Source organism: Prionailurus viverrinus, chromosome A1, assembly GCF_022837055.1.
Source record: "Prionailurus viverrinus isolate Anna chromosome A1, UM_Priviv_1.0, whole genome shotgun sequence".
In the NCBI taxonomy this organism is placed as follows: domain Eukaryota; kingdom Metazoa; phylum Chordata; class Mammalia; order Carnivora; family Felidae; genus Prionailurus; species Prionailurus viverrinus.
Genome location: NC_062561.1, coordinates 207,689,350 through 207,715,941, shown reverse-complemented (window position 1 = coordinate 207,715,941; position 26,592 = coordinate 207,689,350). Strand labels below are relative to the sequence as shown.

Below are 26,592 nucleotides of genomic sequence, written 5' to 3'. Positions count from 1 at the left end.
AAGGCATTGGAGCAGGAACTGAGGAGACATGGAAAGAGAATGAGAAATCCTACTATAGTTGTGAGACCCTATAAGTCTGTTTCCTCTTTATTATAAAACTATAAGCTTATTGGGGTGCCTGGGTGGCTCAGTCAGTTGAGCGTCCGACTCCTGATTTCAGCTCAAGTCATGATCCCAGGGTTGTGGGATCGAGCCCTTTATCGGACTCTGTGCTGAGCATGGAACCTACTTAAGATTATCTTCCTCTTGGGAAATACATATCAAAACCACAATGAGATACCACCTCTCACCTGTCAGAATGGCTAAAATTAACCACTCGAGAAACTACAGATGTTGGTGAGGACGCAGAAAAGTGGAACTCTTTTGCACTGTTGGTGGGAATGCAAACTGGTGCAGCCACTGTGGAAAACAGTATGGAGGTTCCTCACAAAATTAAAAATAGAGCTACCCTACGAGCCAGCAATTGCACTACTAGGTATTTATCCAATGGATACAAAAATGCTGATTCAAAGAGGCATATGCCCCCCCCCCCAATGTTTATAGCAGCACTATCAACAATAGCCAAATTATGGAAAGAGCCCAAATGCCCATCGACTGACAAATGGATAAAGAAGATGTAGTATATATACACAATGGAATATTACTCGGAGATCAAAAAGAATGAAATCTTGCCATTTGCAACAACGTGGGTGGAACTGGAGGGTATTATGCTAAGTGAAATAAGTCAGAGAAAGATACCATATGATTTCACTCATGAGGAATTTAAGAAACAAAACAGATGAACATAGGGGAAGGAAAGGAAAATAAGATAAAAACAGAGCGGGAGGCAAACCATAAGAGACTCTTAAATACAGAGAACAAACTGAGGGTTGCTGGAGGGGAGGTGGGTGGGGGGATGGGCTAAAGGGTGATGGGCACTTGGGAGCACACTTGTTGTGATGAGCACTGGACATTATATGTAAGTGATGAATCACTAAATTCTACTCCTGAAACCATTATTACACTATATGTTAACTAACTTGGATTTAAATAAAAAGAAAAAAAAAGATTCTCTCTCCCTCTGCCCCTCTCCCCCTCTCACTCTTGTGCTCTGTCTCTAAAATAAATAAAATGAAAAAAAACCCACAAAAAACCTATAAGCTAATTGTATATAGTTTTGAAAATGCAAAACTAGACAAAGGAATATAAAAATAGTCTGCAGTCTCTTAACTCAGAGGGTAATGTAGCCCTCTGATTCACTAATAAGATTTTCATAAATTTTTTCTATTTGTGTATATTTATAGACAGCACTCAGTTACATATTCAAGTCTATGCTATGGTTGAATGTGGCAAAATCAAATAAGGGAATAGTCTAGTTTGTTTTGGGACAGGCAGTATAAATATAGTCTGTTTTGGGACAGGCAGTATAAATAGTATAAAATATTGGTTTTCCAGACTTAAGAAAGTCTGAATTCAGGACATGAAATATAGTTAAAGGGCATCTTTGTATAATGCACAAGTTCAAGTGTTATAAGTCAAATGTGCAAAAATTCAGAACCACTTGTTTATATGTGTGTCATTTACTAAATTGAGAGCATTCAATTTGTACTTGGCTTTTTTTGTTGTTGCTGTTAGGAGATTGAAGAGTCTACCCAATGACGCCTCTTTCAACACCTGAAAATCCTTTCTTAAACACCTTAAGTCAATTTATATTTTTTACAAGAAAACCAATAAAGATTACCTTTTTTAAAAAACATTGAAAAAGTGTGTTCTTTGTTGAGATGCTGGAAAGGAGTATATTCCAATGTCATACAAAGTCTGGCCATAGGGACAAAGCTGCCTCATAAATCACATTAGCCTCATAAATCTGTGTTTTACCTACATGCATGGTGACCTTCTGCATTTCTTTATGTCTTAGAATTTTTTATAGTCTCCTTCTTGGTAAGGTATAGCTCCCTTTCTGATGTTTGCTATATAGGGTCCATGTAAGCAAAGTGTCTGTTGGGGAAGATAAACATGACACTGACTGCCAAGGATTTAGAAATCTGATTTAATGGGTGCTTCTAAGTGGTAATTGTTTAAGGGTAGTTCTTAGTGTTTGTTAGGGTAAAGCCTAAGTAAGTTGTGATAGCAAAGGCAAGGCAAAAAATATAGTGGCTTAAATAATATGGGAGCTAATTTTTCTTTCATGTATATAATAATACAGTCTGTCTAAGCTGATGGAGCAGCTCTCCTCCACAGGGCTCATCAAGAACTAAGTTCCTACCACCTCGTTACTCCATTTCTTTGGACATTGTCCTTTTCTGTATGATTGAAGTCACTCTCGTTACCTTGATGCAATTCACAGAATGTGAGAAAAGCCATATTCCAGAGAGTAGCCTGACTTAAGTTAGGGATGATTTGAAATTGTGTACTGTCTTTCAATCACATTCCATTGGCCCACACTTGGTCATATGGCCACATGTAGCTGGAAAGGAGGCTGGGAAATGCAGTCACCAGGTGGGTGGCCATGCATCCGGGAAGAAGAGAAGAAGCAGCACTTTGCCTACATATCACAGAATATCAAGAACATCAGAGGCCCAGGGGCACCTGGGTGGCTCCATCGGCAGAGCATCTGATTTCAGCCTAGGTCATGATCTCGCTGTTCCCAAGTTTGAGCCCTGTGTTGGGCTCTGTGCTGACAGCTCAAAGCCTGGAGCCTACTTCAGATTCTGTGTCTCCCTCTTTCTCTCTGCCCCTCCCCCACTCATGCTCTGTTTCTCTCTCTCTCAAAAATAAATAAAAACCTTAAAAACTTTTAAATAAAATAAGGTTGCTACTGTGATCTGGGTATTGTCTGCTCCTGATCCTAAATTATACACAAGGGCCATAATGTTTTCTATTATTCTATAATAGAAATACAAACTAGACTATTCCCTTATCCCAGGTATTAGCATTCTTCACACTCTTTTGGCAAGTTTCCTTAAATTCAGAAGTAGTGATTGTATAACATGAGCATGCATAACAATCACCCAACGTGGTTGTTAAAATTGTGTATTACAGGGGCGCCTGGGTGGCTCAGTCGGTTACGCATCCGACTTCGGCTCAGGTCATGATCTCTCGATCCGCGAGTTCGAGCCCCGCGTCGGGCTCTGTGCTGACAGCTCAGAACCTGGAGCCTGTTTCAGATTCTGTGTCTCCCTCTCTCTCTGGCCTTCCGCCACTCATGCTCTGTCTCTCTCTGTCTCAAAAATAAATGTTTTAAAAAAATAATAAAATTGTGTATTACAGATTGGCTCAGTAAGTCTGGGGTAAGCCTGAGGAATGGCTTTTTAACAGGGACTCCCACTGAGGCAGAAGATCCTGGGGCCACATTCTGAAAAACCCATAGAGGGCCCAGGCTGCAAACCTGTTTTCAGGTGCTCAGAGAAAGAAATTTCCATCTGGACCAGGACTCCGGTCTGGGGTAATTTCCCTTCATTTATCATTCTCATTAAATTCATTGTTCATCTCCTGCTGGAAAATTGTGCACTTAAGAGCTGTTGTAAGGAGGTGATAATGAGGTAAAAAGTTTTAGCCATTTAAGACTAGGACTGTTCTGTTCCACCTATAGGTTTCTATATCTAACACTTCACATTTTGTCTGCAAGTTTTGTACCTGATTAAATTTAAAAATGTCCTTTTACTTTTCAAAATGTGCTTCTTTCTCTTTGCTGCATGGCTAAGACATGACTTTTTTTCGCATCAAGCCTCGGTCCTTTCTTCCTCTTGCCCAGTGTCACCAGTATAGATCATATTATTCTTTCACAAATGGCAAAATGACTTTGCTAGGGATTAATGCAGATGATTTTGGGCTTGGGTCTTGATTTGACACTCCCATGTCTCTAGGCCTCACAAACTAGATAAACTTCTCTGGGATGGAAAAGCAGAGAGAAAGGAGAATAGTCAAGATTCTGAGATGTTGTGTGTGTGTCCCCCAGACTGGTCCTTGCTCCCTACCCCCAGTTCTTGGCAAATTCCCCACTCCCACCTCTGGGCCCCGCGGATGAGCAATACAACCCAAAGAGAGATTTGAATACTGTGTACCTTTAATGTCTGTCCCACTTTTCACGGCCGGATTGGGTTAAGGGATGAGGTAAGAGAGGAGGAAAAACTATTAATAAAAAAGCATATTAATTAGTACTTCAAATCCCATCCCAACAGGAACGGAGCGCCAGGAGGAGGACCGGATGGAGGAGAGCCAAGAGGGGTGTGGTTTAAACCCTGGCTGGGGTCTGTTTCCAGAGGACAGCGCGGTCTGTCTTGGGCATTTTATCAAATCGGGGCCAATTTCCTTGCTTTTAGACTGGACCTACTTTGGATGCTTTTAAGAAGATCAGGAATGAGATGAAAGTTTCAGAAGCTAAGAGGAAGACCTGTCAAAGATTATTCTGCTTTCCCAATCATACTGAAAACTACCCGAAGAACTGCCCATATAGTTTCGGTCCTGGGCAGCCATGGGGTGTGCTGCTCGGTTCTCCGCTCACCGCGGATCCACCTGTGCTGCCTGAGGGTCCACTGCAGGATTCCCCAAAGCACACGCGGGCCGGCTGCTCTCAGCCAGTGACTCTGCAGGGCTGGGGAGCTAGAGCCGGGCGGGTCCTCCCCACGCGGGGGCGCTCCAGCGGGCCACCTCTGTCTGCTCTGGGCTCTGAGACTTTCTCTGAGCTGCACCGTGGTCTGATGCTCTCCCCCCACGCTGCCCCAACTGCTGCCCCCATCCAAGTCCTGCCCCCTCGTTTTGCCTTCCACATGTCAGACCTGCAGGGTGGTGGGACACCCTTCTTGCCCACTCCTGCTCTTATCTTCCTTTTGCTTCGCAGGCTTTCCCTGCGCTTGAATGCTATCTTAGCCTATGCGTCGTGAAGGACTTGAACTGCCGCAAGTTCTTTGTGAAAAATGTTTCTTCTTTTTTACAAGTGTCTGTTTGGTCGTGGGCTCACCTACTCCCCCCCTCAACTCTTGTATGAGAAAGCAGACCTGTTGAATTTTGTCCCTAGTGTTGAGAGCTTACTTCAAAGAGAGAAAAAATGCTTTGACCCTTTTTAATTATCTTTTTTAGGTCGGACATATTGATTTTGAACGCAGAATTTTTTGCAAGAGCTTTGAAAAAGCTTAAAGATAACCAAAAATCATTCACAATTTGCTATTCTCTTTTGTAGCTCACAAGAAAGAAGAAAAACAGCATAGTAATATGATGAGTGCCAGCATGTTGCTTCAGGTCTGTGGGATCTCTTCCAGTGGTGGCTAATAGTGTCAAATACGTCAGCAAGACCAGTAAGGTAAGAACTGAGACACGTGCCCTTGCCTTGTGTGCTCGGTGTCAGTTCAGTTTTAGGGAGATAAAGGCACAGAAGCCAGGCTGAACAGGGTCAAGGTGTTAATGGAAAGTGAGGAAGTGGACACTTCAGGAAATTTGATTGAGAAGCAAAGTGCTTTACTTATTTGGCCAAGAAGAGCCTTTCTTCTTCTCATCCTCTTCCCTCCTTCTCCCCCTTCCTTCTTCCCATACTTTCCTTTTTTTTTTCTTTCCCCCTTATTTTCTTCTGATCCATCTTCCTTTTTGTTTTGTTTTGTTTGCAGCCAAGTTAACATAGTATTGGTAAAGATTTCAGACACTGTTGGAAATATATGATGTTGGAAGTTCCTTGTAATGCCACCCTCTGGAAAGCAGGAGTTCTCAATTCTGGTTGCATATTGCATATTAGAATCATCCAGGGAGATTTTTTTTTAAGTTTATTTATTTTGCGAGAGCAGGTGAGAGCAGGGGAGGGGCACAGAGAGGGAGAGACAGAATCCCAAGCACGAGGCGTTCAAACTCACAAACCGTGAGATCATGACCTGACCGAGATCAAAGAGTCAGACACTTAACCAGCTGAGCCCCTAGGGGCTTCTAGGGAGACTTATTTTTAAAGCCTGATGCCAAGCCCACAGCCCATGTCAAAGACATGGCACCCAGGTATGAACATTCTTTAAGGCTTTCTAGATGACTCCAGTATACAGTCAGGGTTGAGAACCACTGCTCCAGGACTTTGCTACTCAAAGTATGGTCTGTGGACCAGTGGCACAAGCATCAGCATTCAACAGAATCTCAGCTCTGCACTCCCTCTCTACCTGCTGAATCATAACCTGCATTTCAACAAGATCCCCTGATTTTCATATGCATAATAAAAACAGAGAAGCGCGTTCTATAGAAAAATCATTAAAAGCAATAAGGAAGACTTTTTTTTTTAAAGGTGGAATACACTCATGCTTGTAGACTGAGAGGAAAAGCCTATAAAGGAGAAAGAATACAAAGGATAAAACAGAATGTCATAATTGGTAGGACAATGTCCCAGAAGTGGTGGGAGGGATAGAACTGACAGCCTGTTGGGAAAAATGGACTTTGAAGAGGAAAGGGAATTTGTTTCCTTATGACTTTGGAAGGAAAGAGAATGAATGATAGACTTACAAGCAGATTTGAAGGCAGGGCAGTAGCCTCCTGATGGCCTTTGTTTTCTGCTTCTTACAGGGAAGTAGGAGAGGTCATTTGCTAACAATGGATGAGGTATTGAACACTCACTCACCGTGTTTTGCAAACAAAAATCATATGTAATCTTTCCAGTAGCGCTATGATGATTCTGTTATACACATGGGAATATTGATGCTCAGTCTCTAAACATCTGTTCTGAGGTTCCTTCTATATGTCTTCACTCCTTCGGTGACATCACTCAGTGCCCCTGTAAATGTTATCCACATGACTCTGAATCCCAGATCTACATTTCCGGGCCTGATCTGTGCCATGAACACCACTAAGTTGCAGACTTGACAATTCCATAATATTGCCTGATAGGAATCTCAAACTGGGCAAAGAGAACTCTTCCCAAAGCTGTACCCCACCCTCGACCCCACTCATCATAATAAAGCTAAAATTCCAGGACTTCTCCTGGAAGTGCTTCTGTCGCACCCATCCCCAAGTCACCAAGAAGTCTGGTCAATTTGATCTCCATAGTATTCTGAGTCCCCACACTTGAGTAACATCTCCACTACCATCAGGCCAGCCTAAGCCACTGTCACCTCCTACACAGACCAGCCACCCTCTCTGCCTCTGCCATTGCCTCCCTGGAACCTGTTCTGCGCATTTCAGCCACAGTGAGGTGTGTGCATGTACATGGCCATTTAAAAATCATACCCACAAGGGGTACCTGGGTGGCTCAGTCAGTTAAGCATCCGACTTTGGCTTAGGTCATGATCTCACAGTCTGTGGGTTCTAGCCCTGCATCAGGCTCTTTGCTGATAGCTCAGATCCTGGTGCCTGCTTTGGATTCTTTGTCCCTCTTTCTCTCTGCTCCTTCCTCACTCATGCTCTGTCTCTCTCTCAAAAATAAACATTAAAAATTTTTTAATAAAAATAAATAAGTAAAATCATACCCACAAACAGGGTAGTATAACCACCGCCTCACAACTGCTCCAAAAGTGGTCAATAATTTGTGAATCTTGTTTTATCTATGTTCACACCTTCACGTTAAAAAAAAAAAAAAGCATTTAAAAGCAAACCCAAGATAGCCATATCATTTCAACCGTAAATATTTCAGTAGGTATCTCTAATGGAGAAGGATTTTTAAAAGTACTATAGCCAGAGGCTCAGTAGTTGAGCTGGGTGACTCAGTCAGTTGAGCGTCCGACTTCAGCTCAGGTCATGATCTTGAGGTCTGTGAGCTGTGCTGACAGTTCAGAGCCTGGAGCCTGCTTCTGATTCTGTGTCTCCCTCTCTCTCTGCCCTTCCCCCACTCATGCTCTGTCTCTCTCTCTCTTTCAAAAATAAATAAATATAAAAAAAATTATAAAGTACTGTAACCAGAATGCTCACTCATTTGTAGTGCTCCAGGGTGCTGCACACATTTATATATTGCAGCTAATCCTTCACAATTGTTTTGTGAGGTGGGCATTGCTAGATGACTTCACCTACAAGAATTTTTTTTTTTAATTTTAGAGAGACACAGAGAGAGCATGAGCAAGGGAGAGGGGCAGAGGGAGAGAGAGAGAGAGAACAAGAATCTTAAGCAGGTTCTGTACTCAGTGTGGAGCCTGACACAAGGCTCGATCCCATGACTCTGGGATCATGACCTGAGCCGAAATCAATAGTCAGATGTTCAACCAACTGAGCCACCCAGATGCCCCCAAAATGTAGAGAGTAAGGCACTTGCCCAAAGGGCCGAAATTTAAAGCAGAGGAGTCCTCAAATTCCCTGTTGGGTGCCCTTCCCACCTGGTCACTCTTCCTCTTTCCTATGTGTGAAGGCTCCTGTGCTCATTTCTTAGTGGCTTGAAACTCATGATCTTGCATCATTTTAAGAAAAGAGAATATAAAAATGGGAACAATCTATATATTTTCAGATTTTCCTACTAAATTTTTTCTTTAAAATTTAGGAAAAACATCATTATACTGCCATCTTCTGGCCTTTTGAAAGCTAACACATCAACAACAATACAGAGAATTTAAAACCAGGTCTGTCCAGCTCTTTCCAATCTAGGGCTGACATATTAAACTTTGTATAATTAAAATTATTTCTTTAGTTAATTGAAAAAATTCTTTAACAGTTTAATACATATCAAATGTGGAGGCTAAAGTTACATATATTCAGAGATCAGTTATTTATTTTTTATAGAGGGGATGGAAACAAAGATACATACTTAAAATTTACAAGTAATTCAGCAGCCACCTTTTGGCCATTAATTTCACCCTCTTCCAATGATAGTTTTTAAGATTATGTTAATAGAGGTGGCAGGTAAAAAGGCTTTTCCACTGTTGGTGGGAGTATAAATTATTGCAGACCTCTGGGAAAGCCATTTGACTACATATATTAGAAATAAAATTAAACACGTGTAACTTTTGGCCCAGTAAATTTACTTTATGAAATCGTCCTACATATATTCTTGTTGATGTGTGCAAAGATATATATGTAAAGAATGTACAATCTCACATTGTCTATAAAGGACTAGAAAAACCTAGAATACTTAAGGAAATATGATACCTATGCAATGTGATTTTATGAAGTTGGTTGACAATAATGTTGCAGTTATGCTGGTAATAATAACTGATATTAAAAGAGGTTTTATTTATTTATTTTTTAAAGTTTATTGATTTATTTTGAGAGTTAGGGGGAGGGGGAGAATTCCAAGCAAGCTCTGCCCTGTCAGTGCAGAGCCTGATGTAGGGCTTGAACTCACAAACTGTGAGATCATGATCTGAGCTGACATATTAAACTTTGTATAATTAAAATTATTTCCTGGGGTGCCTGGGTGGCTCAGTCGGTTAAGCGTCCGACTTCGGCTCAGGTCACGATCTCACGGTCCGTGGGTTCGAGCCCCGCGTCGGGGTCTGGGCTGATGGCTCAGAGCCTGGAGCCTGCTTCCGATTCTGTGTCTCCCTCTCTCTCTGCCCCTCCCCCGTTCATGCTCTGTCTCTCTCAGTCTCAAAAATAAATAAAAAACATTAAAAAAAATTAAAAAAAATATTTCTTTAGTTAATTGAAAAAATTCAATTAATCTAATAATTGAATACATAATCTAATACAGATGCTTAACTGTCTGAGCCCCAGGTGCCCCAAAAGAAGTTTTTAAAAAATATCTTGGCCCAGAGCTGGAAGACACTACATAAAATAAGTACTCTTTTACAATTTTCTTTTGAGGGAGGGAGGGAGAGAGAGAGAGAGAGAGAGAGAGAGAGAGGCACGGAGAGAGGGAGACACAGAATCTCAAGCAGGCTCCAGGCTCGGAGCTGTCAGCACAGAGCCCGACACAGAGTTCAAACTCACAAACCGTGAGACCATGACTTGGGCTGAAGTTAGAGGCTTAACCGACTGAGCCAGCCAGGCATCCCTCTTTTCCAATTTTCTGCTAGCAGATATTTATGTAGCAAAATCTACATTTGGATTTCTGCCGCTAGAAGAATGATACACTCAGAGTTTTAAGAATGGAACATGAGGCAATAAAGTATAATCTTAGCTTCATAATCTAATACAATAAATAAGATAAAAATAATTTGAGTGTAAGTTATATTGTGTGGTTTCTATTGAGGAAAAATTTAAACTAACACGAAGAAAACCGTGGTGCCCTGTGAAATCCATACCATGAGGCTAACTTTATAGTGCAATGTCTTTTTGCTTACTCTCTATTTAATAATAAAATATTAAATAGTTTAGTAATAATGACTGATATTTATCAAGTCTTTTCTATGTGCTGAGTGCTGCCTAAGTGGTTAGCATGGGAGATGTCAGTTGGTCCTCTCCATGACTCTAGAAAGACAGCGTAAAGGCAATATTCCTTCCTATTTAATAAAATAGAGAGTAAGGACAGCTGAGTGACTTCCAAAGATCACACAGCCAGCAAATGGTTAAATCAGGAATTGAGTGTAAGTAATTCTGAATTCATACACAGTGCTCTTTGTATTATGCCCAAATGGGTCAAACGGGGAACAAATCGGTGCCAATGCCTGCACTGAAATTCCTGGTGACATGTATGAAGTGCTAAGCACACTGCCTGGCACAGAATAATTACTCACAAAATATTGATGATAATTCTTGTCGTCATTATTATTTGAGAGGAAATAAGGGTAGGTGTTTCCCCGAATGACACTGACAAGCATCCTTCCCCCACAACCCTTCCACTGAAAACTCTCAATTGTATTGTAATGTTCTCACACTAATATGCAGCATAAGACCCATGAAGACAGGAGTTTTGTCTGTTCTGTTTACTGCTACACCCCGAGACATAGGTCACAGCTCAGACTAAATGCTCAGCAAACATTTAGTAACTAGATTGAGAAACCAGAAGTTTTTCTCGTTCTTCTTTTCTTCTTTTGACTGTGACATCATTGGCCTACTACTGGTCTGCCATTCTGTATAATTTATATGCTTTAGAAAAATGTTTCTCAAGTCTTGGTGGTTATGAAAACTTCTTGTTAAACATTTAGATACCAGAAAAAAGTAGATCCCCAGAAAGCTTCATTATATATTTTTATATCTTAATGAATGCACCCCCAAAATTTGGTACACATATGCCATGTATGTATCAAAAGGATATAAAAAATACATACTGAAGTTTTGGGGGATAGAAAGCCTCCTGGGCAGGCTTCCCAGGTGGGCCAAGAATGGCATGAGAACAGAGAGAGAGACCAGCTTGGGGTTTTATTGTGATTTGGGGGTGGGACTGAGGTAAGGTCTCTTCCAGGAAGCTGCACACACCCCTGTTGCTGGAATCTCCTTCGCCAGAGGTTAGCATCGTGTCCTTGCCTAACCGCAAGGGAGATTATAAAATGTAGTCTTTATGCCACATCATCAGGTGCCCAGGTGCCACATTAAGCTTCCATTACTACATAAAAAGGGGAGAGTGAACATAAGGGGACCAAAAACAGTCTCAAATCCAGTTATTCAATGACATTAGTTGGAATAACATTAATTGTTTCAAGTCTTCTGTGTATAGTTTACCTCTCACAATTTCTAGTTAGTGTTCCAAAGGTTGCTATTTTTGTAGCTTACTTATGGGTTTTAATATATTCCAAAGCATACCAGGTAGGCTGGGGAGGTGAAGCTTAATGGAAAAGAAAAGGAAACTAATGTTTACTTCTGGCAACATGCCAGGCACCTGATTAGAGACTTTCACATATTTTTTCTCATTTGGAAGGGGCAAGAGAGATAAGAAGAAAGAGTTCTTTCATCCATGGCCAATCATTGGGAAAATGGTAAGGAAGCCAGTCTCTCTGTCAAAACTCATGCTTTCCCTTTCCATAGGTCTTTTCTAAAATGTGTTCTCTCTGTTTATTATTTTACAACACAATATCCAGCATAGAACATAACTGAAAATATTCTGTTGTGCATCATGGTATGTAGGATATAAGTACAAATGGAACCATAATTTGTCCAAATAAATACTTAGACATAATTTGGGGTCTTACAAAATAGTACTTTGATTAGATGGTTTCTAAATCTGATTGGTCTGGATCCCAAATAACAGTCATTCTTTCCCTGGCCAAACTCAAATAACCAATATGTGGGAGCATCAAGGCCAATGGTTGGGTGTGATCACACTTGGTTCCTTTTCCTAAAGCTTTCCATGCCATCATCATACAAATATGAGCTGCCTTGGGTAAAAGATGCCAGAATTTTCTCAAAGGAGAGTGGTTCATGTGGTCAGTGTGGTGAGTATTCTACACGAATCCCTTGTTTGCTATTTCTAGTTAGACTGCAGCTAGATGACTTTCTTCAATATATTATACAGGACAAGCACAAGGGCTCTGTGATATTGTGATTTATAAGACGAAATAATGTATTTAGTCTTCTTCCCTTTTCTGGCACAGAGGTCCTTAAACTTTTGGAATTTCCTGCAATGAAAGCCTTATAGGTATGTCTTGTTATGTTAATGCGGTGATTTTCTGACCCCACCTAAGGATTGGGGCTGGTTGCTAGGGGAACCAACCCTGTGATTTGGAACTTTCAGTCCCACCCTTTGACCTCTAGGGAGGAGAGAGGGACTGGGGGTTGAATCAATGGCCAATAATTTAATCAATCATGATTATGTAATGAAGCCTTCATAAAAACCCGGAAGGACTGAGTTTGGAGACTTCCCGGGTTGGTGAACTGGTGGAGGTGCTGGGGGAGTGGTGCATCTGGAGACGTCTTTTCCTCATGCCCTGTCCTATGTATCTCTTCCATCTGGATATTCCTGAGTCATATATGCTTTTATGATGAATTGGTGATCTGGTAAGATGTTTCTCTGAGTTCTGTGAGCCTCTCTCGTAAATTAACTGAACCTGAGTAAGGGGTGATAGGAACCTTTAATTTATAACCAGTCAGTCATAAGTATAGGAAACAACCTGGGCTTGAGGTTGGTATCCCAAGTCAGAGGGGGTCATTGGAACCTCCATTTTATAGTGAGTTTGTTGGAACATAAGTAACAGCCGGGACTTACAACTGGAGGCTGAAGTGGGGTGAGTGTGGGGGCAGTCTTATGGGACCAAGCCCTCAACTTGTGGAATCTGGTGCTATCTCCTAGTGGATAATGTCAGAATTGAGTTGAATTCACAGACACCCTACTTGTGTCCTAGAATTGCTTGGTGTTGTATGGGAAGATTTTCCCAGACCCATTTTCTTTCTTTCTTTCTTTCTTTCTTTCTTTCTTGCTTTCTTGCTTTCTTGCTTTAATATGAAAATTTTTCATATGAAATTTATCGTCAAATTGGTTTCCATACAACACCCAGTGCTCATCCCAACAGATGCCTTCCTCAATGACCATCACCTACTTTCCCCTCCCTTCCATCAACCCTCAGTTTATTCTCAGTTTTTAAGAGTCTCTTATGATTTGGCTCCTTCCCTCTCTGTAAATTTTTTTCCCCCTTCCCCTCCCCATGGTCTTCTGTTAAGTTTCTCAGGACCCACCTAAGAATGAAAACATATGGTATCTATATTTCTCTGTATGACTTATTTCACTTAACATAACACTTTCCAGTTCCATCCACGTTGCTACAAAAGGCCATATTTCATTCTTTCTCATTGCCAAGTAGTATTCCATTGTATATATAAACCACAACTTCTTTATCCATTCATCGGTTGATGGACATTTAGGCTCTTTCCATATTTTGGCTATTGTTGAAAGTGCTGCTATAAACATTGGGGTACAAGTGCCCTGTGCATCAGCACTCCTGTATCCCTTGGGTAGATTCCTAGCAGTGCTATTGCTGGGTCATAGGGTAGATCTATTTTTAATTTTTTGAGGAACCTCCACACTGGTTTCCAGAGTGGCTGCATCAGTTTGCATTCCCTCCAACAGTGCAAGAGGGTTTCTCCACATCCTTTCCAGCATCTATAGTCTCCTGATTTGTTCATTTTAGCCACTCTGACTGGTGTGAGGTGATATCTCAGTGTGGTTTTGATTTGTATTTCCCTGATGAAGAGTGACGTTGAGTATCTTTTCATGTTGAGCATCTTTTCATGTGCCTGTTGGCCATCTGGATGTCTTCTTTGGAAAAGTGTCTATTCATGTCTTCTGCCCATTTCTTCACTGGATTCTTTGTTTTTCGGGTGTGGAGTTTGGTGAGTTCTTTATAGATTTTGGATACTAGCCCTTTGTCCCATATGTCGTTTGCAAATATCTTTTCCCATTCTGTCGGTTGCCTTTTAGTTTTGTTGATTGTTTCCTTTGTAGTGCAGAAGGTTTGTATCTTCATGAGATCCCAATAGTTCATTTTTGCTTTTAATTCCCTTGCCTTTGGAGATGTGTCAAGTGAGAAATTGCTGCAACGGAGGTCAGAGAGGTTTTTTTCCTGCTTTCTCCTCTAGGATTTTGATAGTTTCCTGTCTCATATTCAGGTCCTTCATCTATTTTGATTTTATTTTTGTGTATGGTGTAAGAAAGTGGTCTAGTTTCATTCTTCTGCATGTTGCTGTCCAGTTCTCCCAGCACCATTTGTTAAAGAGACTTTTTTTTCATTGGATATTCTTTTCTGCTTTGTCAAAGATTAGTTGGCCATACTTTTGTGGGCCCAATTCTGGGTTCTCTATTCCATTGGTCTATGTGTCTGTTTTTGTGCCAATACCATGCTGTCTTGATGATTTCAGCTTTGTAGTAGAGGGTAGTTTTCCCAGCCCCATTTTCAAATTGAGTCTCAGAACACTAACAGGGGCTCCATCTAGCCTTTGAGAATTTTGGATCATGTACCTGGAAAAAGGCTTTTCCACTGCATGTTTGGAAATCTTCCTCTAGCATTTGAGGGGCCCAGTATACATGTTGTCAGCTCCTTTGTGCCCACATTGCAACATCAACCATTGGCTTGCAGTATTGCAGGAGTAGGAAACTGCCTTGTCTTTTCCATTGTGCTTACTTGGCGGATTCTCCAACATCAGCTGCCACATGGGTTCTGGGAAAATCTGCCGGGTAGGTGAAAAAGATTGAAGTAACTATAGCTGCTCTACCAGAGATCATCTTGCCAGGAAAACACTTCCGGTGTTGTGTGTGCTTGCCTATTCTTCCTAAGAACACCTGCTCATAGTTACCCTAGAAGGCCAAGAGAAGGGCTTGAGCAAGGAAAGATCTGTTGACACTTATCATCGTGCCCTTCCAGAAGGAGAACACCTCTTGCGCTTTGGGAAGGTGGAATATACAATCCACTCTGCCTTTGTACAAGGAGTCAGCAGCCACTTGGTGGCTCACATGTTGCATCCGCCACAGCAACTTCTCCTGCTTGATTGGACCCTGCAGTTGTGGAGGTGACACTGGTGATGGTGTCGTCAAGAAGTCCTTGGTGAAGTCGATGACCTGAGTAGCCATGGCAGCAGAATGGGCTGGAGGAGGAGGTGAGGCCAGAGTGGGTGCTTTGAGAGCTAGGAGTGTGGGCTTTGCTGGCTCGGCCCTGCTACCGCTGGGACTGAAAGGCTAGTATGTTGCTTAATTTTTTTCTTCTGTCTTTTCCTTGTGTTTCTTTTTTCTTTCCCCTTTCAAGTAGGACTTTCAAGTGGTCCACCCTGGAGAAGGATTATATTAAGCAAAGAATAAATTGGTAAACCTATAATTTCAGGTCTCATGACAGATAAATATTTGGGTAAAAGGTATCTGGAAAATGTGTCCTGAATAAGTGTGTGAAAATTGGCACAGGGGATTTTTTGTTGTTGTTGAAAGAGAAGTGAAAAAAAGCGAGGGCAGAAGACAAAGGTTGGGGCATAGGGAAAGTCTTTGCACTAGTGTTGCTGCTAACTCAGGAGAAACACTGCTTTACTGCACTTGATCTATCTAAAGAGTCAGGCTCAATAGCTCCTTTCATTACCTCAGAGCATAATTCATCAGTGGCATTCTTTCCAGATATTTTTGAAGGCTGCTCTCAGATGGAATATAAAATACTTTAGAAACCAATTTTAGTTATGCGAAGCATCATATTTTTTATATTCTTGCTGAAGGGACTTGGGGTAAACAGTAGGTCAGTTTTATCTCTCGCCCTCTCTCTCTTTTTAAACCAAAAGGGCACATCACTCAGCAGAGCACTCAGTGGTTATGAGAATGAAAAATATCTCCCCCATCATAAGGTGTGGGGAATATATTGGATTAGAAAGTATAATAAGTTTTGTTTCTTGAAATAGGCCTAATCAATATACTTTTTGTACTTTATCAGAAGCATTCATCAATAATTGATCAAACACTAACTAGGCAAAACTTTTCCTGAGAGGGTTAGAAACTCTGGCTGGAGTTGCAGACCTGGGATCTGGGGTTGTATGTATGACTGTCACTCTGCAAAATACTCTGAGCACCTACTATGAACCCAAATGAAGAGTGTCACTGGGTCTTGGAAATGCACTTGTTTGGGGGAAACATTACATATCTCGCCTGGAACAAGGGTCACGCAATCACTCCATCATGCAATACTTAATTGTAAAGGGAATGGGGATACAGTCTCACTGAGTGCAGGGTTATTTCCAAGCAGAGTTTTAAGAATAATGAAGGCTGGATCCTTAGGTTCTTACTGCACGTGGACAGGATGGGATCTGGTCAATAAGTGGAAGAATTGGGCTTAGTTAGGAGCACACAGAGTTCACCTGTGGTAACAAAGGGTCAGTCAGAGTATTGGGGCACAGATCCTGGTGGGCAGATGCACAATGGGAGCATATGGAAGTCCTCTTATAATGCATTCCATTTTATTATTGAAAAAAATGGCATTATTGAAATAAGAAAGTGAAATATTGATGAAATTAATGAAATAAGAAAGTTGTTGGTTGAGAGGCACCTGTATGGCTTAGTTGGTTGGGTGTCCGACTTCAGGTCGGGGCATGATCTCATGGTTCGTGGGTTTGAGCCCCACGTCAGGCTTTGTGATGTGGGAGCCTGCTTCGGATTCTCTATCTCCCTCTCTCTCTGCCCCTCCCCTACTTGTGCTCTCTCTCAAAAATAAATAAACATTAAAAAATTTTTTTTAAAGGAAGCCATTGGTTAAGAATGAGTGTGAGACAATAGATATTGGAGGTATGCTATGAGGGCAAAAGTATGAACTAGCTATCCACAAGTTTTTCCATGTAAGAAGTCTTGGATTCTTTTCAGTCTAAGTTACACTCACCAATGTTCCCCTTTACACCCGCTACCTATCCATACTATCCCAGTTATCAATATTAAATTGAAGCCAGTGAAGAAAGATTGAATGACAAACTTAACAAGATGAATGAGAGAGGAATGTCATAGGAGACTGACATGCAAGGCAAAGAATAGTTAAGCCTGGGATCGATTCTTCCAAGCCCTTATGGGGCCGAGAAGGACCTTTGATCCTGCCACAAAATATCACCCATTTTCATGTTTACTCCAGTGTCTCAGAAGACACTAATTTAGTTCCAGGGGTGAGAATTGGGGCAGAGGCTCCTTTCCTGGCTAGACTGCCTGACTGAGGATTGTAATTCCTGATTTTGACACTTACTACAGCTTCTTATTCCATCCTTAACAGAACAGAACTAACAGAACAGAACCGAACAGAACAGAACAGAACCAAACCAAACCAAACAACTTACTACAAAGCTACAGTACTCAAAACAGTATGGTACTGGCACAAAGATAGAAACATAGAACAATGAAATATAACTGAGTCCAGAAATAAATTCATACATCTATAGTCAATTTATTTTATTTTATTTTATTTTATTTTATTTTATTTTATTTTATTATTATTTTTTTCAACGTTTATTTATTTTTTTTGGGGGGGGGGACAGAGAGAGACAGAGCATGAACAGGGGAGGGGCAGAGAGAGAGGGAGACACAGAATCGGAAACAGGCTCCAGGCTCTGAGCCATCAGCCCAGAGCCTGACGCGGGGCTCGAACTCATGGACTGCGAGATCGTGACCTGGCTGAAGTCGACGCTTAACCGACTGCGCCACCCAGGCGCCCCTTATTTTATTTTTTTTTTAATGTTTATTTGTTTTTGAGACAGAGAAAGAGCATGAACGGGGGAGGATCAGAGAGAGGGAGACACAGAATCTGAAACAGGCTCCAGGCTCTGAGCTGTCAGCACAGAGCCTCACGCGGGGCTCGAACTCACAGACCACAAGATCATGACCTGAGCTAAAGTTGGCCGCTTAACCAACTGAGCCACCCAGGCGCCCCATATAGTCAATTGATTTTAAACAAAGATAGACCATTCAGTGGGTAAATAAAACTTTCTCTTTCACAAATGGTACTGGGACAACTAGATATCCATGTGCAAAAGAATGAAGTTGGACCCCTACCTCACCGTATTCAAGGTTAACTCAAAATGAATGAAGTCTTAAAAAGAGCTTTGAAACTTTTTGAAAAATGTATAGGGCTAAATCTTCATGACCTTGATTTTGGCAAGGGATTCTTAGGAATGACACCAAAGCAAGGGAGACAAAGAAAAAGTTAGGTAAATTGGATTTTATCAAAATTAAAAACTTTTGTCCATGAAAGGACACTATTGAGAAGGTGAAAAGACAACCTACAGAATGGGAGAAAATAAATGTGAATTATATGACTAATAAGGCTTTAGTATCTAAGATATATGAAGAACTCTTATACCTAATAACAAAAAGACAAGAAATTCAATTAAGAGTATAGGTAAAAGACATTTCTCCAAAGAAGAAATACAAATAACCAAAGGCACATGAAACGATGATCAACATTATTATATATTAGATAAATGAAAATGAAAGCCACAATGAGAAGCCACTTTGAGCCCTCTCAGATAGCTCTAATTAAAAGATAGAAGTGCTGATGAGGATGTAGAGAAATTAGAACTCTCATACATGGTTGATTGGAATATAAATGGTGTAACTGATTTTGAAAACAGTTTGGTAGTTCATCAAAATGTTAAGCAAAGAGTTACCATATGACCCAGTAATTCTAGTCTTAGGTATAGGCATACCTTGTTTTATTGCATATCACATTATTGTGCTTCACAGATATTGTGTTTCTGTTTTTTTTTTAAGTTTATTTATTTATTTTTAGAGAGTGCAAGCAGGGGAGGGGCAGAGAGAGAGGGAAACACAGAACCTGAAGCCTAATGAAGGGCTCAAACCCACAAACTGTGAGATCATGACATGAGCTGGAAGTCAGATACTCAACCAACTGAGCCACCCAGGCGCCCCAGCAATAAAAGTATTTTAAAATTAAGGTATGCATATTGTGTTTTTAGACTTAATGCTGTTGGACACTTAAAAGACTAAAGTATAGTATAAATATAACTTTTATATGCACTGGGAAACCAAAAACTTTGATTCACTTTATTGTGACATTCACTTTATTGCCATGGCCTGGAACTGAACCCACAATATTTCTGAACTATGCCTGTATATTTTCAAAACAATTGAAATGGTATATGCACAGAATATTGTTGATATATACCCACAGAATACTGTTATATTCGGTATATCCATAGAATGCTATTCAGCCATACAAAGCAATGAAATACTGATATATGCTACAACATGGATGAACCTTGAAAACATTATGCTAAGTGAAGAAGTCAGACAAAAAAGGGCACATATTGTGTAATTCCATTTGTATGAAATATCCAGAAGAGGCAAATTTATAGAGCCAGAGAGTAGATTAGCGGTTGCCACAAGCCAGAGAGCTTGTGGTTGTGGGCAATGGGGAGTGGCAGCTAATGGATACAGGATTTCTTTCGGGAATGATAAAAATATTCTGGAATTAGATAGTGGCGATGGCTTCACACACACATATATTTTAAACCACTAAGTTATGTGCTTTATTTATTTATGTATTTATTTATTTATTTTTAATGTTTATTTTTGAGACAGAGAGAGACAGAGCATGAACAGGGGAGGGTCAGAGAGAGAGGGAGACACAGAATCTGAAGCAGGCTCCAGGCTCTGAGCTGTCAGCACAGAGCCCGATGCGGGGCTCGAACTCGCGGACTGTGAGATCATGACCTGAGCCGAAGTCGGACGCTCAACCGACTGAGCCACCCAGGCGCCCCAAGTTATGTGCTTTAAATGGGTGAGTTTTATGGTGTGTGAATTATATCCCAATAAACAAATACACAAGACAAGCAATAAGGGAGCAAACGATATGGAGGGCATGACTATACACTGACAGTATGAATGAATGCAGAGGGTATAAATCAGAAGAATATTCTACAGAACTTGTTGAATGATTGGGTGTGGGAGGCAGTGAGAAGGAGGAAAAATCGAGCGATTCAGAGGTGCCTTATCACCTTGTGTTTCATTGATTTATTTATGTATTTGCCCATCCCATTAGAATACATGTTCTTCAACCTACCTTGGCTAAATACATTGGGTCCATTCTATGGGGAAGGGGAAGTAAGTGGCAGTTTCAGACACACTTAGATAAAACATCAACAAAGGTTTCCATTTTCATGGGTCTGCTTTATGCAATTCAAGAGTGTTGCTCATTTTCCCCTGTGAAGAGAGAAGTTTGTCCTGTGTTTGGACAATTTTGAGGTTACCCCATTTTAGTCTTGATGAGAGAAGCACTAACCTCTGTTGACTCCACATTAAGTGTTGGATGTTCTGTCAAGTTCTTCCCAACTTTCCCCCAAAGAGGTGCTGTCTGCTGTCTTCACTTCACCTTGCTTTGGGCCACATGTTTTGGAAGACTTTTTTTTTTTTTTAACAATAAAAGCATTTGTTAACATAACTGATTTCACTTTTTGCTCAACCAAAGTTGTAATAATGCAACTGTCAACTGGACCTTCTCACTGGTATGAACTGCACTGTCACTCACAATGCTAGTTGATATCATTTCAATCTAGAGAAAAGGATCTTGATAGTTTGATAAATCTGTACATTCTCATACATAAATTTTGGTCAGTAAAATAGCCCTTGGTCTCCTGGTGACTATCTTCACAGACCCCTAAGAATCTAATGTCACATAGTTGGTGATTTCCCTGGTAATTAATTATTAATCAGGTACCTTCTGATTAATTGCAAGTTGATTGATTGTTCTCAGGAAGTCAGTCAAATTGTGTATCATTGGAGGAATATCTTCAGATAAACTGTTTTTCTAAAATTTTTCTTTGGCTCATATTTGTTTGTGTATTTATTTTACTTTATTTTATTTTATTTATTTTTTAATGTTTATTTTTGAGACAGAGAGAGAACATGAGGGGGGAGGGGCAGAGAGAGAGGGGACAGAGGATCCAACTCCGGCTCTGTGCTGACAGCAGCAAGCCTGATGTGGGGCTCAGACTCACACACCACGAGGTCTTGACCTGAGCTGAAGTTGGATAGTCAACCGACTGAGCCACCCAGGTGTCCCTGTTTATGCATATATTTTATTTATTTAAAAAAAATTTTTTTTAATCTTTATTTATTTTTGAGAGAGAGAGAGAGAGACAGAGTGTGAGCAGGGGAGGAACAGAGAAGGAGACACAGAATCTGAAGCAGGCTCCAGGCTCTGAGCTGTCAGTACATGGGGCTTGAACCTACGAACTGCGAGATCATGACCTGAGCCGAAGTTGGACGCTTAACCAACTGAGCCACCCAGGCGCCCAATGCATATATTTTAAAACTTATTTATTGTTCATGGGTGAGGAGGGTGTGGAGATCTATATGTACTCAAGATGATTTCGTGTGCATTTTATGTATTTTGAATTTCATCAGCCCCACAAAGAAGGTCTCATTTATCCTTTTCTTTTCTTTTCTTTTCTTTTTTTTTTTAAAGAAAATTGAGGGCTAAGGGATGTCTGACTGGCTCAATTGGTAGAGCATTTGACTCTTGATCTAGGGGTTGTGAGTTTGAGCCCCATAATGGGTGTAGAGATTGCTTAAAAATAAAATCTTAAAAAAAAAAAGAAAATTGAGGGTTAAGAGGATATCACTTACAGTGAGTGGTAAAGCCTAAATTTGACACAGACGTCTGATGTCCTTTCTGACAAGCCATGTTCTCCCAAGAAGCAGGCCCACACTAGCAGAAGCCGAAGAAGGAGCAAAGAGAGAGCGAAACTACCTTCTTTATGAGTATGGGTACCTTATTACATCTTTATGCGTATTTAAGTATACATGGTCAGTGTTCTTTATTTATCTGCTCACTATGAAATGAAATAGGATACATTTTTAAACATGATCACATAGAAATTGTGGAAATATATCAACAGTGCACTGAAGTGAAGATCTATCAATCACCAGATCTACCTGGCATCCAGACCATTCCTTCGGCCCTGGTATTCATGAAGCATTTCATTAAAATTCTTGTTTCTGTTATTGCAATGTACATGCTTACTATATACCCCAGCTCTTTCAGACAAATGAATAAACAAACAAGCCAGCGAAGGGCAGAGAATCTTTAGGATGCTATTCTATAGTTAGAATAATAAAATAATGGAAGCTAATGAAATACAATTAAATAATCTACAATTTCTTTTTTGAATAGGTAATGCATTCATTAATGTATTAAAAATATAAACTAGTGTAAGGTAAAAGGCCTTAGTCTCATCTCTTTTTCTATCTTATTTCCATCTTTCCACCTAGTTCCCTTTTCATACATTTGCCCCGTGAGATAATTTTATTAGTTTCTTTCTTGTTCTTCCAGAGTTTCTTCATGCAAGTATAAACCAATGTAAATATATATTCCTTTCAACCCCAAAGTAACTACTGCTCTGTACTTTTCTTTTTTCTGCCTAACAGTGTATTTTATATTTGCATGTCAGTGTGTAGAGAACCACTTCAGTTTTTTATAGCTGCATAATGTTCAATGTAATGTGTACACTGTAATTTGGTTGACCAATCCACTATGGATGAGTGTTTGGATTGTTTCTTTTCTTTTCTTTTTATTTATTTCTTTTTATTTTTTATTTTTTAATTTACATCCAAGTTAGTTAGCATATAGTGCAATAATGATTTCAGGAGTAGAATCTAGTGATTCATCCCCTATGTATAACATCCAGTGCTCATCCCAACAAGTGTCTTCCTTAATGCTCTTTACCTATTTAGCCCATCCCCCCACCCACAACCCCTCCAGCAACCCTCAGTTTGTTCTCTGTTTTTAAGAGTCTCTTATGTTTTGTCCCCCTCCCTGGTTTTATATTATTTTTGCTTCCCTTTCCCTATGTTCAACTGTTTTGTATCTTAAATTTCACATATGGGTGAAGTCATGTGACATTTGTCTTCCTCTAATTTCGCTTAGCATAATATCTTCTAGTTCCATCCACGTTGTTATAAACGGCAAGATTTCACTCTTTTTGATTGCCGAGTAATATTTCATTGTGTTATATACCACATGTTCTTTATCCATTAATCTGTTGATGGACATTTGGGCTCTTTCCGTACTTTGGCTATTGTCGATAGTGCTGCTATAAACATTGGGGTGCATGTGTCCCTTTGAAACAGCACACCTGTATCCTTTGGATAAATACCTAGTAGGGCAATTGTTGGGTCATAGGGTAGCTCTATTTTTAATCTTTTGAGGAACCTCCATACTGTTTTCCAGAGTGACTGTACCAGTTTGCATTCCCACCAGCAGTGGAAAAGAGTTCCCCTTTCTCCACATCCTTGCCAACATCTGTTGTTGACTGAGCTGTTATATTTTGCCATTCTGACTGGTGTGAGGTAGTATCTCATTGTGGTTTTGATTTGTATTTCCCTGATGATGAGTGATGTTGAACATTTTTTCATGTGTTTGTTAGCCATCTGGATGCCTTCTTTGGAAAACTGTCTATTCATGTCTTTTGCCCATTTCTTCACTGGATTACTTGTTTTTTGAGTTTTTTTCTTTTCTTTTTTAAAGTGCACTCTATGCCCAACATGGGGCTTAAACTCACACCCCCGAGATTAAGAGTCACATGTTCTGCTGACTGAGCCAGCCAGGCACCCCTGGGTCGTTTCTAATCTTTTGCATACTAGCTCACATTTATTGGACTAAACTTAGTATATTCCAAGCAAGTGCTAATTGCTTTACTTAGATTTATTTCATATAACAATCCTATCAGTTAGATAATATTATTTCCACTTTTTAGGTGAGGAAACAAGAGGAACAAAGAGGCTGAGTAACTTGCCCAAGATTTGAACCCAGACTCTCTGCCTTTAGGGCAGATATTTGTACACAAATTAGTGCCTTTTCGCTTTCAGGGGAATTCCTACTTTTAAGAAGTTTCTAGTTATGTGTTTGTGACTGTGCTTTACTGTTTTCTAAAACTTTATCACAAACATTTGAAGAGTTGTATAATTCAGAATTTTATTTCTTTTTTAAAAAATTGTATTTTGAAAAAAAAATTTATTTATTTTGAGAGAGAGTGTGCACTCACACGTGCATGAGTGGGGGAGGGGCAGAGAAAGAGGGAGAGAGAATCACAAGCAGACTGCTCACTGTCAGCATGGATCCCAACTTGAGGCTCCATCTCACAAACCGTGAGATCACGACCTGAACCGAAACCAAGAGTGGGATGCTTAACTGACTGAGCCACCCAGGCGCCCCAGGATTTTATTTCCACACACTCATTCTTTATTTTTCCTTGGCCTTTGGAACATGCAATGATAAATCTGACATCAAAATATATCTGTGTAAAGGCAGCTTAAGGAAGTAAAGCTTAAAATTATGGCACAGACTGACATTTTGGGAAAGCAATTACTTTTTATTTTATGGTTACAATATGCTGGATTCTTGATCTGGAAAAACAACACAACAACAAACAACTCTCTGTGTAGACACTCCGAGTTTACTGTGCAGATCAGATAAATGACCTTGTCCTTTGCTAGTCACCCTTCCCCTGCGGGTCTTAATTCAGTTATGGAACCATGAGAATCTTTGCATTTTGTGTCTTCCTTCTCAGAGCTGCTTGACTTAATTCAAATTTAAACCAAATGAAATGTATCTTCGAATTGCAGGCTACTGCCACAATGTGCATTGCAGATAACTGAAAAACCCAGCTGACAGCTAGGAACCCGAACAAATCCAGGCCTTCTCCTAAATTTAGCAAGTGCCTGCCACTATTGAAAACCATAACGACAAAGTGTCTTATTGCTTCCTGATTGTACTTTGATCCTTGCTATCCTTGCCATCTGCGGCCACCAGGGCAAAGGCTTGTCCAGTGTTGTAAAGGGCAAGGACAATGGTCTAAAAGAAAGTATGATGACCTGGAAATACTTCTTAATCTATTTAAACCTTAAACATCATTCTTATGAGGGATTGGATGCCAATCTAGTGATCTCGCTTTAAATTGATGCAGGCAGACAGTCTCTCCTTTGCTGTCTTGCCCACTGCTTCTTTGCAGTGTATTCAATAAACTTCTCTTTTAAAAAATAAGAAAACAAATAAATTAATGCACAAATCACAGTATTTAATGCAGTGCTATCAGTATTGATGGGCAGCATCCTATTAGGTATTAATGATAAAGCATTTAACAATCATTGTTTTGCTGAAAAATTCCTTTAGATAAGGTATTGCCTAGCAGCCATTTTTCATTCTCAAACTATTCACACAGTGACACTTTAATGGAAAAAGAGATACTACCTGGAGTACTTATTAGCTTAACAAGCACTTGACTTAGAGACTAAGATTCAATGTTTTTCACTCCTGAGTGTTTTAACTCCAGGGCCTAATGCTCTTCTCTTACTCAAGGGACTGGAGCATGCCTGCCACTAGGGGATGCTGTTGCTTTTTGCTCTAACTTCTGGCAGTTTCAATTCTGACCTCAGACTCAACAGAAGAGAGAAAAGGAGGCTTCATCCTTCCTCAGCAAGTTTATTCCTCTTATGCTGCTAGAGTCAGTGGAACAATTCAGAATGAAATTGGCTTGTTAAAATGTTTTCAGATATCTCCCCAAGGTGGGCCATAACAGCTTCTTGGTATCATCAGTGATCTGTTTCATTAGAGTCCGGGGATGTTAAGGTTTTTGAGGTGTTACCAAGAGAAGTGAAGACTAATGGGGAATAGGGAGTGTGTCATAGCAGGAGATAGGGAGAGGGCTGAACCCCTGTGGACCCTTCCCTAGTCAGCAGAAATCTGCTTTCCTCTTCCACTGATTCGGTTTGGCTTAGACGTTTGCTGAAGTGCATCTGCTATACCAGTTTTTGAGGTATAGCTTGTCAGAAATACAAGCTCTGGGGTCACATGAATTTGGAAAATTCTGGTTTGAAACAACTTTTAAGAAATTTTACTTCGTGTACAATTTTTAGAACATTTAATGCATTATAATGCATTGTGGCATGTGTTTTGTGAATCTAAGGCTGAGTACTGGCTAGGAGTAGACACCATAATGGTGGTTCTCAATGGAGGAGGGATGATTCTGCTTCCAGGGGGCATTTGACAATATCTGGAGACATTTTTGACTGTCTAGGGAAGAGTGTTACTGGCATCAAGTGGGTAGATACCAAAGACGCTGCTGAATATCCTCCAGTGCACAGGACAAGCTTCGCCTACCCCCTCTACCAACAAAGAATGATCATGCTCCAAAGGTCAGTAATTCAAAGGTTAAGAAACTCTTCTCTATAATACATACAGCTTCTTACAATTAATTAAACATAAAATTAATGATTTTTTCTTGAGATATCTTGTAGCACCAGAGTGGAAAATATGTGGGGAAACTCTGCCCTCAGTTTATCCACAATGTTTTCATTATGTTTCAGTTGCCAAGTGGTGAGGTTTTCCCTCAATACTATTTCTC

At 40.3% G+C, this 26,592-nt stretch overlaps 1 protein-coding gene across 2 annotated transcripts in view; it reads left to right on the top strand.

Moving 5' to 3' along the window:
* The window catches only part of CARD6 (caspase recruitment domain family member 6), a 43,220-nt gene extending 16,870 nt beyond the window's left edge, over positions 1-26,350 (top strand). The window contains exons 4-6 of one of the 2 annotated variants that reach the window (XR_007144824.1): positions 5,159-5,278; positions 11,660-11,717; positions 26,266-26,350. Coding sequence is in view for 1 of the 2 variants with exons in the window: in XM_047823305.1 (XP_047679261.1) it covers positions 1,615-1,638 (24 nt within the window). In the remaining variant the exon portion in view is untranslated. Of the gene's footprint in view, positions 1-1,614; positions 1,721-5,158; positions 5,279-11,659; positions 11,718-26,265 lie in introns of those variants that run through there. The other variant, XM_047823305.1, reaches the window with a different exon arrangement.
* The last annotated feature ends 242 nt before the right edge of the window (positions 26,351-26,592 follow it).